Raw genomic sequence first — 16012 nt, 5'->3', positions numbered from 1 at the left:
AATCTCTTCATTCTAGGCTTGGCTAACTCGGTAAGGTGGTCGGTTTGGTGGTCTGCTTCCAGGTATCAGATCAATAGTGTGATCCTCAGGACGAGATGGGGGCAACTCGCTTGGCAGGCCCTCAGAGAAACAATCGGCATAAGCGTGAAGAAAATCTTGGAGTTCTTTATCAAGTTAAGACATGTTCGTTGTAACAGACTTGGACACTCCAAGTCAAGAATCTACCGTGACACGACAACAATTCACTTCAAAACAGTTCACAGTTCACAATTGATTCAACACGGCCCGGTGGAGTTCCGTGCCTAGAGATATTGGCCCCAAAGACTAACGCCCCTTTCGGTATTTCTTTTTGTATTAATCTGTTGCACAAAGTACACGGAGTGGGAGGCTCTCACTCTCAAACTCTGCGTCCAGATGCTCTGAGAAGTGGGAGGCCTGCCCACTTATTTATTCATTACAAGGAATGCCAAAAGCATAGCCCCAAAAGTTGTCCATAAAAAGCTGCCCCAAAAATAGGCTTACAAAATAAAGCAGCTTTAAAAATAAAGTTCTCTTTATCATGCTAAATTGCGTAGGTAAAAGCAGGTTGCATTTGCGTAGGGTTCAGTGAAACCGGCCTGTTCAATCCAAAAAGGGCGGTAGACTTTACTTCAAACCTTGATTTAGCTTTCACCCATTATTAGTCGTCTATTTTACCTGTACTTTCAAGACACAACAAAGGGGAGAGGGATACAGGTTGCTAGATTGCACCTGTATGAGTAGACGGACACTAGATTGGCCCCTAACTTAAGCGCCCCTTTCGGTATTTCTTTATTGTTCAAAAGAGGGAATAAACGCTGTGGTTCCCTACAAGCTGCCCCGCACAAACTCGGCTGAATTTCCACTGTTCCAGCCCGATTTCAGCAACATAACTGTACTAGAACCCTTCACGGTCAGTATTCCCACGCATTAAATGACTTTCCCGACACATACGGGCACTTTGCAAAACCTGGCGAGAATCTGCAGCACGCTGAATTCTCTGTTTTCAGCCCTGAAAATGCACCAGATCACCTGTACAGCGGTCCCCTTGCGTCCCCGAACCTCCTGGGGGTATTAGTGTCCGTTTAGGGCCAAAACCCTAAACCTGCAAAAATACACAGCAGGCTGTAATTCACTGTTTCGGGCTCCGTTTCGCGTGCCGGTCGCATCCGTAGCAAGTCCTCGAGCTCTCGCACCTGTAGGGCTACTTGCCCTTTGAATCGGACGAGATTTCTCGCGTGTAACCTCTCCGAATTCACCTGTACCTGCGGGGGATTAGCCGCGCTAGCTAATCCAGTACCTGTGCAAGAGGCTCTTGCCTCGGCAATCGCGCATGAACCCACACAACTGTACATTGGTCAAATGAAAAGCCCACTAGAGGGGCATAACATACTGCCAAAGGGGAGAGAGAGGGCAGTGCGTAGCGTGCAGGGCATCACTCCTAGCACCGCACTGTGCATAAGAGGGAAAGCAAGCACTCCATAGCTCTTAACCTGTGACAAAAGCTGCAAATGAGCCTCTCCCAGCTTAAAATTCGGTGCCACTTCTTGTTGCATGAGGCAAGTGCACCAGAAGGTGCCACTTGGCACATTTATAAGCATTTTCCCGTTTCGGGGTTGCCGCCTAAAAATCTCCCAACCGGTTGCCCAGTTGACTTCACGGCAGAGTAAGAAAATGTTCCCCTTGTCATTCCGGAGGTAATGACGTCAACACATTTTCAGGTCCCAAAATAGCAGTTCCCTAAATTTTAGGAGATGCTGCCATTGTATCTTTCTAGGTCATCCGACCCTCTTTGTACACTGCGGCCACATCCAGAACTGAAATGTAGCCTCTGTAGCAAAGGATTCCACTTTGGCTAGTCAATGACCCCACTTGGCTAACCAGAGTCCTTGTCCAACCTTAGTGCTCTCTTGCCCTCAGGCCTGGACTCCCTCTAGAGAGTTCCACACTAGCTATGCAATGCAGGGCAGTTAGATTTCCCGAGGGGTGTTTCCAAAAAGTGAAAGTAAATAGATAATAAGAAAGAAATCAACAAAAAGGATAGATAGTAGTCACACGCTGGTGACATTCAGTCATCGCTTGTGTTAAAAAAACAGGCTGAGTTTCCGTACACTGCTTCCGCAAAAGGCACCGCAAAACATGGGGGCTGCCGTACAGCCATGCCACATCAACATTCCACTGAACCTGCCACGTCAACATTTTCTCGGGATTGTCCATGCCAAGGGAAGGTGTGTGTGTGTGTGTGTGTTGGGCAGCCACGTCACCCCGCTCCGAGTAGGTAATGTCGCCACTGAGTAAGAGCATGGATAACCGCCAAAAGCTCATTCTCATAAATCTGTGTTGTCGATTCCGGCCTTGAGAACAGTCGGCTCTTGTAGGCAATGACATGGCCTTCTTGCATTAAGACCGCACCCAGACTATGACCACAAGCATCACAATATACTTCAAATGACTTCTGCAAGTCCGGCAAAGTCAAAACTGGTCTTGTAGTCAATTTCACTTTCAATGTTTAAAAGGCAGTCACCTCTGTGGGTCCCCACGAGAAAGGGACTCCTTTCTGTGTAAGATATGCAAAGGGGAAGCAACCCCTGCAAACTTTCTAATGAACCGCCTGTAGTACGAACACAATCCCAAGAAGCTTCTAACTTCATGGACATTCTTCAAATCGGGCCAATCACGGATAGTCTCTATCTTGGCCGGGTCCATCTGCACTCCTGCTGCTGACACAATGTGTCCCAAAAAGTGTATCTCAGGTAGGAAAAATTCACTTTTCTTCGCATTAATCACCAACTTGTGATCTCGTAATGCCTGAAAGACCTGTAGCAGATCTTCTCTATGTTCTGCCTCATCCTTGGAGAAAACAATGATGTCATCAAAGAAAGTGCCAACAAATAGTCTGTACTCTCGAAAAATCCTGTCCATCATCAGGTTAAATGTCGCAGGAGCATTGGTTAGGCCAAAAGGCATCACCAAAAACTCAAATAACACAAAAGTCATCCGAAAAGCTGTTTTGTAGACATCTCCCGGCGCAATTCGGATCTGACGATATCCGCTCTTCAAATCAATCCTGCTAAAACACCAGGATCCTTGTAGTCGGTCAAGAATATCATCGATCCTAGGAGTCGGAAATGTGTTCTTGATGGTGATTTTATTGAGAGCTCTATAATCGATGCACATTCTCCAAGATCCGTCTTTCTTCAAAACCAACAACACTCGAGAGCAGTACGGTGAAGTACTAGGCTGGACAAGACCCTTTTCCAAGATGTCTCACACTTGGTTCATAAATTCTTCGTTCTGGGCTCGGCTCACACGGTAAGGTGGACGATTCGGTGATGTGCTTCCAGGTATCAAATCAATGGTATGATCCTCAGGACAAGCGGGTGGTAACTCGCCTGGCAGGCCCTCTGAAATGCAATCGGCATGAGTGTGGAGAAAATCTTGGCGTTCTTTATCAAGTTCAGCCATATTTGTCCTCTTCTCATCATTCATCTCTCTCAAAAAGATCGAGTAAACAAACAGATTGGATTTCGTTAATTTTGAGACAGCCGAAGCCGATACAATAGGGACAGACTCGCCCTTAAGTTTTACATCAAGTACAATAGTTCGGCCCTTCTCTGTTGTCGAAGTCGCTTTTCTCGCCCAATAGTCAACCACGGCATTGTTCTTGTGGTACCAGGGAATTCCCAGAAGGACATCACAACCTTCCAAGGGCATTATGTAGAAGTCCTCATGTCCCAAATACCCCTGACAATGCAACTAAAGTTTGCCAATGACGGGTGTAATGGCTACATCCGTGCCGGGTGCCGCTAGAACTGCCTCTGCTAGTGGTCCCATCCGATCGGGTGTGATCTCGAGCCGCGCCGCCGATTCAGGTGAAATGAAGTTGGCCTTGGCTCCTCCATCAAAGAAGATCAGGGCTTCTTGGTCTTTCACTTTGCCCCATGCTCGGCAAAGTTCTGTACTCTCGTCCATCGTGCTTGGGTCAGTACCCATGCAATCTGGAACAAGTCTTGTTTTCATCTTTCCTTTTAGTCCACGTTCCTCGTCTGCTTTCAAACTCTCAGGCGTTTCTTAGTCTTTGTATTTCTATTCTTTCGATGCCTTATTAGGGCACTTCGCAAAGATATGCCCCGTTTCCCGCATCCAAAGCACTTCTCCTTTTTGATGTAGAGAGCTCTCTCACGAAGAGTGAGCTTGGATCGTGCATCCTTTTATTTCTTTTCTGGGTTGCTCTTCCTCTTTCTACTTTCACTGTTCGAAGTCTGTTCTGTCCTTTGCGTCATGATTTCATTTGTGAGGTAGGTCAAACTGCTGAATGAATGGCAAAACCCCGTTTTGCATGACTCATCAATTCCTGAATGGAATCTGACTTTTGCTCTAAGCAATGATCTCGGATCTCTGTAGGAAGTCCCAAGGTAAATCGCTCAATCTGTTCTTTGAACGAGATCTTCTTAAATGAAGAGGCTTGTAGAAAAGAGCTCCAGAATCTCTCGCAATATGCGTCCAATGTATCCTTCTTGGTCATCCGAAGATGGTTCCAAACAGTTCGTATGTCGCGTTCGTACTCTCGAGTCAGCCAAGAAGAAATCCTTTTAGATTTCAGCCATTTAATTGGCATTGTCTTGCTCAATAGAAGCGTGGACCACCAAGTTCGAGCATTTCCCTTGAAGTAAGAGGTAGCCCTCCAAATCTTGGAGTGCTGTGCGTAACGCCCTCCAGAGAAAGCTATGTCAAACTACTGTATGAAGGCCAAAGCCTTTGAAGCATCTCGAAATCCAGAAAACGTGTCGAATTTAATTGACTGTCCACCTTCTTTAAACTCTCGGACTTTCTTTCTTTTATCCTCCAGAAAGTCATAACGGTTGGCTTTATAGAAATTCTTCTTCTTTGCATAAAAGGTGCTGTGTCAGAGTCCGAACTATCCGAAGACGAGTCCTCTGTAGAACTGTCAACCACTGGGTGAGATTTAGACTTCTTTGCCTTTTTCTTGCCCTTTCCGAAGCTTTGCTTTTTGCTTCGCTTTTTTACTTTTCTGTCTTCTTCGCTCGAGTCAGAGGAGCTAGAAGAATAAACATATGGTCGTCGGAGTCCGAACTGTCAGAGGATGACTCCTCTGTAGAACTATCAGAAACTGGGCAGAATTTGGATTTCTTTGCCTTTTTCTTGCCCTTTCGGAAGCTTTGCTTTTTGCATCGCTTTTTGCCTTTTCTATCCTCCTTGCTCGAGTCAGAAGAGCTAGCTAGAGAAGAAGAAGAAGAAGAAGAAGAAGAACTGGGTAGTCCTTCAAATCGTACACGCTTCTTCTGCTTTCTTGCAGATGCAAAAGAAGATTGACGGCCCAAATAACCAGGGTAATCAGTCCCCTTCTTGTGCTTTTCCACTTGCTTTTGGATTGGTTGTTTGCCTCCAAAAGCCGACTGATCTGTGCCTGAACCATCTCTAATAATTCTTGCTCTGTAAACATCCTTAGAAAAGGAGGTTTCTTGATTGCCGGTTTGATGGGTGGTTCTGTGGCTTTCTGCCACAGAGTGTGCACTTCTGCGATGGATTGCTGAGACAAAAATTTTGCAAACTGCAGATCCTTCGCAAATTTAATCATCTGCTTTGTGCTCTCGTCAACCTGCTGTCGACGTTTTATCTCTTGAAGTTCATACTGAGTAGACCGAGGTCGCCCGTACACTTCCTCTGTTAAATCATCAAAATCTTCTTTGTGATCTCCTCCCGCATTAGCAAATGCAAAAGAAGTCGACTGATTCTTGTTGGAATCTGTAAGTGTCGCGAAAAAAGGATCAAATTTCCCGGTAGAAGAGAAATCGGCCACACTTTGATACCACTGTGGAGACCCTAAGTCTAGATTCTACCGCGACACAACAGAGATTCATTTTAAAACAATTCACAAAAGACGACACGGCTCGGCATAGTTCTGTGCCAAGAGGTATTGGCCCCAAAGACTGGCGCCCCTTTCAGTATTTCTTTTTATATTAATCTTGGTGCAAAGTACAAGGGAGTCTGCGGGGACTCGCACTCAGACACTACGTCCACATGCTCTCAGTAATGAGGCCCGACAAACTTATTTATTGTTAGAAAGGGATGCCCAAAAGCAGAGCCCCAAAATCTCAAACTCAAAAGCTCTTAAACTCAAAATCCATTGTAGTCCAAAAGCTGCCAAAATCAGCCAACGTAAAGTAGCCAGCACAAATTACGGGGATCGTACAGACTGCCAAGTCATCAGACCAGCACAAATTGCGGAGGTCCATACTGCTTGCCATGTCAGCCTGTCAGCGGGATTTGCGGTGCATTTTCCGCAGTTGCCACGTCAACAGGGACTGTGTGTGTATCCAGGAGCACTACCACGTCATCCGGGAGCACTATCTATTTTGTAAATAGATATGATATATAATGAAGGGACCTTGGCTACACAGCCACTCCCTAACCAAAAACATGTCTGCATTTGCTAGATGCATGGCCTGGAAGTCGAGAAATGACAATTTGCCACACTGTTATATCCTAACCATTCACCAATCCAATGGTGTACTCATGGTCACTCTCACTATCTAGCAACTTCTACTTTTGAGCTAGCAAGTTATTCAAAATATTATCACTTGTCCCATCATCAATGACAACTATGACTCTAGCCACAAGTGAGCACCATGTAGACAACCTAGCCCATGCGGTCCCACCGTGGGAGCCTACCACTTCATAACTAGTGCTCCTCTCCCGTGTTCTTACACTTACTTACCCGACAGATTAACATCAACAAATACATTACTGTGAACTTAAAAGAAGAAATGATGAGGGCTTGTCAGAAACCAAAAAGCACCAGAGCCTAACAGATAGGGTTTCAAGCATAAGAAGATAGCTTCTCATAGGTACCTACCTTCCAAGCGATTAAAAAGACCATCGGGCAAGAGCCACGCGTAGGCATCACCATGGCCACCTAATTGATGCACCACGTGCTGGGAACGACGGAGAGAACTCGTAGCAACCAGCTAGGAACCTCATCCTCAGGTGACCCACCTGAGGAGGAGGATGCACTGAAGTGTCCAAGGGCAAGAGCCCTAACAAGGTGAACACCATGTGAGCACAAGGTGTCCCTCTAGAGTGTGACCCAACGGAGATTAGAACCCACAACCCGTAGGTTGTGAGGCCAAAGCCTTACCGTTAGACCAACTCTTTTGGGACAAGCACATGCTATTCTTTCAACACATATAACCAAAATATAGTTGTTCAGCGGTAGAGAGTAACACAGGTAAGGCAAGGAATCAAGAAAAAACCTGTATGCAGGTGGATTGAGGGGCCAATTTTCAGGGTTCCTCCGAGTAAGGGGGAAGGTGTGATGGTCAAAATAATCGCGCCAGTCGAGGACTTGGTCTTCTCTCACAAGCATGCGATGTCCATATCCTTCAGAGGCTGCAACACCCGACCGGCACAAGTAAAACTGCTTCTCATGGGGGGGAAGGCAGAAGAATTGAGCACCCAAATCCATCATCTGAGTCAGAAGCTCCGCAGGAACACCATGATTGAGTACTTGAAAGAAGCCCCAGCAGTCACAGGCCTGTGCTATCTCCTGAACTAGCTGCGGTCTGGGCCTACCTTCCGATATATCAATGACGGGGATGTTGTGTTGCTGGGAGAAGGAATCGTGGGCGACCTCTGGCCGCTCCCCGGGTGGCCTTATATAATCGGTTGGAATGTGGCTGAGGCCCCGGTCAGACAACGCCTGCGCTGCTGCCATCGCCCGCCAGCACGCTGACGATTTCCTTAATCTTCCTATTTAGGCCCAGAGTCTATGCTTGGAAGTGGCTCAATATTGTGGCCTTATTACTTCGTTAGCGTAGTGACCTCTGGTTAAACCACGTGGAAGAGCTTTTCTAACGGCTCATGCTGGCTTTATTAATCGCAGACAGATCAAACCAGTACATGCTTTTTTTAAATCGCAAGCAACACTCGTTCAGGCTTTTTTAATCGCAAGCAGCGCTTGACAGTCCATGGCTTGCCCACGTCGTTTGCAGCATCTTCATTATTCTCGTCAATACCTGCAGGGTAATCCCGTTAACCCACGTGGAAGAGCTTTTCTAACGGCTCATGCTCGCTTTATTAATCGCAGACAGATCAAACCAACACACGCTTTTTTAATCGCAAGCAACACTCGGCAGCTTGAATGAGCGCGTTTTTGTAATCGCAGGCAGTGCTTGGCAGTCCATGGCCTGCCCACGTCCTTTGCAGCATCTTCATTATTCTCGTCAATACCTGCAGGGTAATGCCCAACTGCAAGTTTCTTGGCTTCCTTGCATTGCGCACGGCTTGCTGCATGCTTCCTTTGTACAAAAAAATTGCGTGGTTTTCTTAGCAAAGCTACATTAGCAGTCATAAAAAGACCTCGCTGCTATGTTAGGATAAAATATGGTGCTTATTACGAGCGACGGCTCATCCCCACATTCTCTCTCCTCTCTCTTCACCACAATGTTGTGGTGTCTAATGTTATGTTTGGAAAGTTAGCAATTGCGAATCGAAGGCCTCTCTCCATATGCAATTACCTTTGCACGTACCTTGAAGGCATGTGGCTCTACACAAGATGCTCATATGGGCACAAAAACTCAGAAGTATATTGTGAGTCGGAGGCTATTGAAGAAAGATGTCGTGCTTGGCAGTATTGTCTTGGTCGATATGTATAAAATGTGGCTGAGGAGCTTCCTATCTGGAATGTCATCTCTTAGAATGCGTTGATTCGAGATGTGCGCAACAAGACCAGGGCCAGAAAGCCCTAGGTTGTTTCCAGCGGATGCAAAGCACGGATCCTTCATCCACGTGGCATCGACCATCCAACAGCAAGTGCTTGCTCGCTTTTTTTATGACCTTCATCAGTCGACTTGTCAAGACGTGCAGCTATTCAGCTATTCCTGCTCTAAACTATAGTTTCGGCCCTCTGACATCTTTCCCATCACAAACTGAGAAATCGTCAAAATTACAGCCTTTCAGTGAAAATAGGAGATAGGCTTCCTTTGTTCTTTCTTGGTACCTTCACAAAAAAACTACAAGATGGGTAATCACTTCAAATCGATGCAGGATGTTGGCAAGGAAGCTCGTCAAGGCTGTTCTAAGCATATGCAAGCAGAAGGCCTTTCTCCAATGCAATCATCTATGGAAGCAAGCACCTATGCTAGCACCTTGAAAGACTTCGTAATATGCTGACATGGGTGAGAGAATTTATGATGAGAATGCTAGTCAATCACAAGCTGTTCACAAACAGGTTGTTCTTAGCAGGGATTTTCTTTATATGTATGGCAAATGTGGTGCACTTACAATGTCCACAGAAAGGCAACAAATCCACTAACAACTCTAGGGAAGAAGCAATACTCGTGAAAGACATCAAGCAGACTCACAAAAGCATGAGCAGGCCTCTTTCCAATTGTCCCAATGCAATCACTTATGCTTGCACATTGAAGGTGTGTAGTCTTATGAAAGACGTTGACATGGGTGAGAGAATTAATGATGAGATTACTAGTCACGGGCTGTTGCAAAAAATTATCATGCTTCCTGTGATCTAGAGTGTGGACTCTTGAAATGCATTAATTGTAAGATTTGTCCCACGGGGGCAGGGCCAGAAAGCTCTAATTTGTTTTCAACGATGCGAAGCGAGGGCCTCTCTCTAAATGCAATCACCTATGCATGCATCTTGAAGGCACGTGGCTCTTCGCAGGATGCCCAACATCATTGATGCAAGGAAGTGCATCAACGAGAGACGTTCAATCCCATGGCGAGTAAGCATTATCATTTTTTTATTTTTGACACTAAGAACACAGTTAATGAATGCACTGAAAATTGCACGCTGCCATGGGAATGGCATGTTCCCTCGTATTATAAAAATTGGGGAGGATTGTGCAAACTCCCCCATGTAAGGAGACTTGCATGTTTTTCTTTTTTGAAACATGAATATGGAACAACAAACAATTAATAACATTGACATCTTGTATGGTCACGAACGTTGAGCTTGACAAAATTCTAACCCTCCTTGTGGTTTTCTGCGACGTACCCCTTTGAAGCACTACGATCAGTATTCCATTTTTGCAAAGAACGCCTCTGAACCACGACAATTGGTATCCCAAACACTCTCAAGTAAAAAAATCTAACATGCTTTGATGAAATCTCTCTCCGTGCTTCATTTCCTCTCGGATAAAAAAATCAAACAACCTTTGATGAACTCTCTCTCTCTCTCTCTCTCTCTCTCTCTCTCTCTCTCTCTCTCTCTCTCTCTCTCTCTCTCTCTCTCTCTCTCACACACACACACACACACACACACACGCACGCACGCGCGCGCACGATTCTTTTTTGTTGTGGGTTAATGAATATCCTGAAATCGTCACAAGTTTTGTGTCCACAAAGCAGCAGCAAAACCGTGTTGTGTGTCCATAGAGCAGCGATAAATCAAAGGCAGAAGCAATATTTGATACACAAGTGCATAGATGAAAGAGTATGATGACGCCTCAAAAGCAACAGTCGGTTACTTTAGAAAGACTCATATTTCAGACGCACATTGGTGACCTTTCGTTGGGCACAGAATTCTCGGTGGTTAGATTGCTCGTCGAGAACTGTTGGAAGTGCTTGGGAGTGCTTTCATTAATATGTATTCCAATTGTGATTTGCGAACGCAAAGGGGACTCCCCAAATGCAATCACCTACACTAGCCTTATGCATTACCTTCACATAGGTGAGAGAATTCACAAGAGACACCACCTATGCTTGCACCTTATAGGCATGTGCCCTTCCACAAGACAAGGAAGCTCTATGTTGTGGTTCAACCGATTTAAGGGAAAGGCCTCTCTCCAGACGCAATCACATATGTTGCACCTTGAAGGCCTATGCCAAATGTGGTGCCCTCACAAAAACACAAAAGTTCTTGATGGGACGCCTTTCTGAGAGGTCATTTCTTGAAGTGATTTGATTGCCAGATTATGGTTGTGGAAAGGAAGCAGTATGTTGCTTTTATTGGGTGCTCTGACTACACCTTGAAGGCTTGTGGCCTTATGCAACACGTCGACACGAGCGAGAGAATTCACAAGGAGATTACAAGTCAAGGGATATTGGAGAAAGATATTATGCTTGATGGTAGTATGATTGATCTGTCTGCCAATTGTGGTGTCCTCATGAAAGCACATAAAGTTTGTGATGGCATTGTCTCTAGATCCAAACGCCAGAGAAAGGCAACATAGAGCACTGAAAATAACACAAGAGGCTAAAACTCAAGCAAACTAGGAGAACAACACTGAAGAGTGTGCGGTGCATGAGGATACAAGGGAGAAAAAGAGTAGAGACACCCATCCAAACCGTAAGCAGACCCATGCCATAAGTACATGAAAACACATTTACAAATGTCCACAAGTTCCCAATCACCAAGCAAATAGGTATTATTTTCAAAACTTAGCCCGTCAAGCAAAAGAACTCCACCTAAGAAGAAGAAGAAGCCAGAGAATGGACCTCCAAAGCTTGTTGCTTTTCTTTTCCTTTAGCCATAGTGTCACACACTCAAAGTACAATCTCTTAAACAACTCTCTCTCACCACAATGGCTACCAACAGAGTATACACGAGCTTGCTAAGTGAGGAAGACCCTCACCTTTATATAGGATTGAAGGATCATGCTGAGAGTAAACTATTGTTGAATGCAGCTACGCCGTTCATCCTCGACTAGTCATTAGTTGAAAGACGTTTTGCCATAAATGGGGCCATGTGTAATGCCAACAGATGACCTCCAGAATAGGGTGGAGTCCACAACTTGTAGATCCAGCTTCATCACACATACATGTGCAGGCAAGTGAAATTTCTTGTTTAAAAATTAACTCTACGGAGCCATACGATAATGCTACTAATAGTGAGGCCAACATAACAAAAAATGACCTACATGTGTGGTCATGAAAAATGAAAAAAAAAAAAAGAGGAAATGAACATGGCCGGTCAAAGAAATAAAACCATGTAATTGTGAGCTAAGCAAGCCTATAAAATAGGAAAATGTTCCACATCCAGTCTTTTGTGTGTGTGTGTGTGTGTGTGTGTGTGTGTGTGTGTGTTGGAATTAGGGTTGTAGAGAAACGCAGACAGCTTGGAGAAGACAAAGGAATCTCAAGGCACACAATAGAGAGTGTGTTACTTAGTGTGCAATGGAAAAATAGATAGCCCTAGAGTGAGGGGCGTACATACAATGCTCGGGGGAAAAAACCTCCTAAGAGGGAAAAAATGCCCCGGCGGTCCTAGTGTGTTCACACACATCACTACCAACAAACCCCCCCTGGAGTGATGCGGTGAACGAGAGCTAGCACATGAGTAAAGGGAAGTGTCATGCCCTGAGGAAATGATCAGTCCACAAAGGGAAGTAAGCCCAAAGCTTTGCAGAAAGCTTCAAGCTTCTCAGGAGACAATGCCTTTGTGAAAAGATCTGCAAGGTTGTCCTGTGTTGGCACATAAGCCAAGCTAATCTCTCCTGCTGAGAGCCTCTCCCTGACATAGTGGTAATCCACCTCAATGTGCTTTGTGCGAGCATGAAAAACTCGGTTCCTTGCAACTACCAATGCACTCTAACTGTCAGTGTAGATAGTGTTGGCAGTGTCCTGTCCAACACCCAAATCAGCCATAAGGCATCCAAGCCATACACACTCAACCGTAGCTGTGAAGACTGCCTGCCCTGTACTGAGCCTCACAACTCGAAGTGGCCACAGTAGGTTGCTTCTTGCTCAACCATGATATACATAAACTGCCAAGCATGAAACAAAAAGCACTTGTGGACACTCACGTGTCAAAACAACCAGCCCAATCTGAGTCCGAAAAAGCGTGTAAATCTGGCAGCAATGATCCCCCTTGGGATAAAACAAGCCAAGATGTAAAGTGCCACTAAGGTAGTGGAAAATCCTCTTGACAGCCTGCTATTGCTTAAACCATGGGCTATGCATAAATCTGTTGACATGTGAGATTGCAAACTGAATATCCGGCCTCGTGTTGCATACATAAATGATGCAGCCAACAGCAGGTTGGTAAAGAGTGACATTAGCAGGATCGCCAGCATCATGTAGACTCAACTTCATGTAGACTCAACTTCAAACCTGTTTCCATGGGAGTGGCAATAGGTTTTCAATCTTCAAGTCCAAACTTATATAGCAATGTCTCTATGTAGCTTTTTTGACACAAGGCAATACCACCATCACACTGCTTAAACTGTATACCCAAGTAATGATGCAACAACCCCAAATCTTTCATCTTGAAAGTAGCGTTCACATCAGCCTTAAATTCAGCAATATGTCTCTCATTTGGTCCAGTGATCAGCAAATCATCGACATAAAGAACCACGATGAGAAGTACATCACCCTCACGCTTTACATACAATGTGCTTTGTGTTGGACTGTTACAAAAGCCTTGTTTGACCAAATGAGTGTCAGCTTTCTCATACCAAGCACGAGGAGATTGCTTTAACCCATACAAAGCCTTCTTACATCTGCACACTTTGTCCTCTTGTCCTTTTATGATAAAACTGCGAGGCTACGTTACATAAACTTCCTCAAATATGTCACCATTCAAGAAGCAGTAACAATGTCTGATTGATGTACATCCCAACCAAAATGAGCTGCCAATGCACATAGAAAACACACAGTAGTCATACCACAAGTGGGAGCGAAGGTCTCTTCATAATCAATGCATTTTTGTTGTGCATATTCCTTTGCAACAAGTTGAGCCTTATGGCGATCGATCTCACCATCCGGCTTGCGTTTCAACTTGTAAACCCACTTCGTACCAATGGCCTTTTTGCCAGGAGGCAAATCACATAAAGTCCATGTGTCATTTTCTATAAGTGCATCATATTCTGATTGCATGGCAGCCATCCAATTTTCCGAATTCTATGCTTCATCAAAAGACAGAGGCTCCCTAACATCATGTAAGCTAGACACAGCCAAAGAATAACAATCTAATGCATAACATGCACGGCGAGAGCCTGAACAAGTACGACTAGACAAAGGTGCATCCAATTTACTGTCACGCAAAGTGTGCACCAGCCATTTTGGCATACCTCTAGCCTGCTCATTTTCAGCCCTTTCCTCATCAAGTACATCATGTACATTTGCATCAGTAATAGGTTGATCTGTAACATTTTCAGAAACCCCCATAGGCTGAACATTTGCCTCATTGGAAATTATATTCGTATTTCCACCACTGAAAAGAGGCAACAAAGTGTCATAAATGTCCTGTGAGCTTACATTACTATCCCTAGTAAATGACAGCAAGGGCTGAACAGAATCTTCCACAAACACTACAACCTGTGAAACCAGAATACGTTTTGTTTGCGGATGATACAACCTGTAACCTTTGCTTTCAGCACTATAACCAACAAAAATAATTTTGACAGCCTTATCATCCAATTTTTTGCGTTGTGTTTGTGGCACCAAAGCATATGCCAAACAACCAAAAACACGCATGTGCTCAATAGAAGGCTTTCTATCATGCCATGTTTCATATGGAGTAATAGACTGCAAAGCTTTCGTAGGACACCTGTTAAGTACATAAGTGGCACACATGATGGCCTCAAGCCAAAAAGAATGCGGCAAAGCTTGACTTTTGACCATACATCGTGCCATTTTTGTGAGTGACCTGTTTTTCCTCTCAGCAGCACCATTTTGACAAGGTGTATAAGGCACTGTACATTGGTGTTTTATCCCACGACTAGCCAGAAATGCATTGAATTCATGAGACATATACTCCCCCCCTCGATCGGAACGGAGGGTGCCCATAGTACATTTCGAGACATTTTCAGCCATAGCCAGAAATTGTTTGAAGCACATAAAAACTTCGGACTTTGCTTTAAGCGGAAATACCAATGCATGCCTGGAGTAATCATCAATGAAAGTCACGAAGTAAAGGTTTTTCCCCAAGGAGGGAGTTTGCATGGGCCCACAAACATCACTATGCACAAGCTGCAACCTGCATGTGGCCTGAACTGCACCTTTCTTTGGAAACTTAGAACGCTGCATCTTACCCAAAATACAGCCTTCACAAACATGTTTGACAGGTGCTTCAAGAGGCGGCAAAGAAGCAACCATATCAGATTTATGCAAATGCAGCAAACTGGCAAAATCAGATGACCAAAACGTGCATGCCAAAGTTTTGCATCTAAAATAGCCCTTGAATCTGCAACTGCATTTGCAAAATTTTGTCCACACTTGTCATACAAAGTGAGCTTATACAGCCCACGACACAAAAGCCCAGATGCAACGATTTCATTACCAAAACTGAGATCATGAACTGTACATTTTTCATCCACAAATTTGACTACAAGTCCAAGTCTAGCAAGTGCAGATACAGACACAAGATTATTCTTGATCCCAAGTACATAAAGTGCACCAACAAGTGTGAAAGAACTGCCATTTGCAGCAGTAAGCACAGTCTTTTCAACTCACATTGTTGCTTATATTCCAACTATCTCTAAAGCTCATAAAGAGGACTTGACCAAGTTCTTGTCTAATGTTGCTGAACTTGCTAACCTTCTCAGAAAGCAGTGTGGGCTCAGGCCGAGTTTTTTCATGGCCTCGACTATTCCGATTCTCCCACCTACCAACAGTCTTTTCTGTAGGGATGCTGCAACTACAGAAGCTATTAAAGAATTTTAGAAAGATTTATGTTCTCTTACTGAGACTTTGCTTTTGAAATTGGTACCTAAGGTATCCATAATTTTCCCATTTCTACCAATACAACAAGTGGAGGTTGAATCTTTAGGGTTGGAGCACAAACTTTGGTTACTCCCTAGTAAAGGCTTTCTGGCTCCTATCTCAATAGAGACTTGGATTTTTTTGGCAAATCTGCCAGGCGCTAAAATGTAGGATTATCGGCTAAAGATACTCAAAGGAGTGCAAAGTTTGGACAAAGGAGAGTTGATTAAAGCTCCGTTCAACATGTATTCTCTGGATTACAAGAAGTGTAGCTCTAATGCAAGTCTTTATGTGAGAGCCAAAGTTCTCATGA

The 16012-nt window shown here is 44.5% G+C and overlaps 1 protein-coding gene across 1 annotated transcript in view; it reads right to left on the bottom strand.

Annotated features, from left to right (window-relative positions):
* LOC147461946 (2-oxoglutarate (2OG) and Fe(II)-dependent oxygenase superfamily protein) overlaps nucleotides 1–7820 on the bottom strand; it is a 90296-nt gene extending 82476 nt beyond the window's left edge. Inside the window, exon 1 of the mRNA XM_086509409.1 lies at nucleotides 7293–7820. Coding sequence (XP_086365535.1) covers nucleotides 7293–7753 — 461 coding nt within the window. The 5' untranslated portion in view covers nucleotides 7754–7820. The remainder of the gene's footprint in view (nucleotides 1–7292) is intronic.
* Between the last annotated feature and the right edge of the window lie 8192 nt (nucleotides 7821–16012).

The sequence above is a fragment of the Adiantum capillus-veneris genome, chromosome 3, assembly GCF_014529385.1.
Source record: "Adiantum capillus-veneris isolate H3 chromosome 3, ASM1452938v2, whole genome shotgun sequence".
NCBI lineage: Eukaryota > Viridiplantae > Streptophyta > Polypodiopsida > Polypodiales > Pteridaceae > Adiantum > Adiantum capillus-veneris.
Note: the sequence above shows the minus strand (reverse complement) of the source record. Positions and strands in the feature narration are given on the sequence as shown.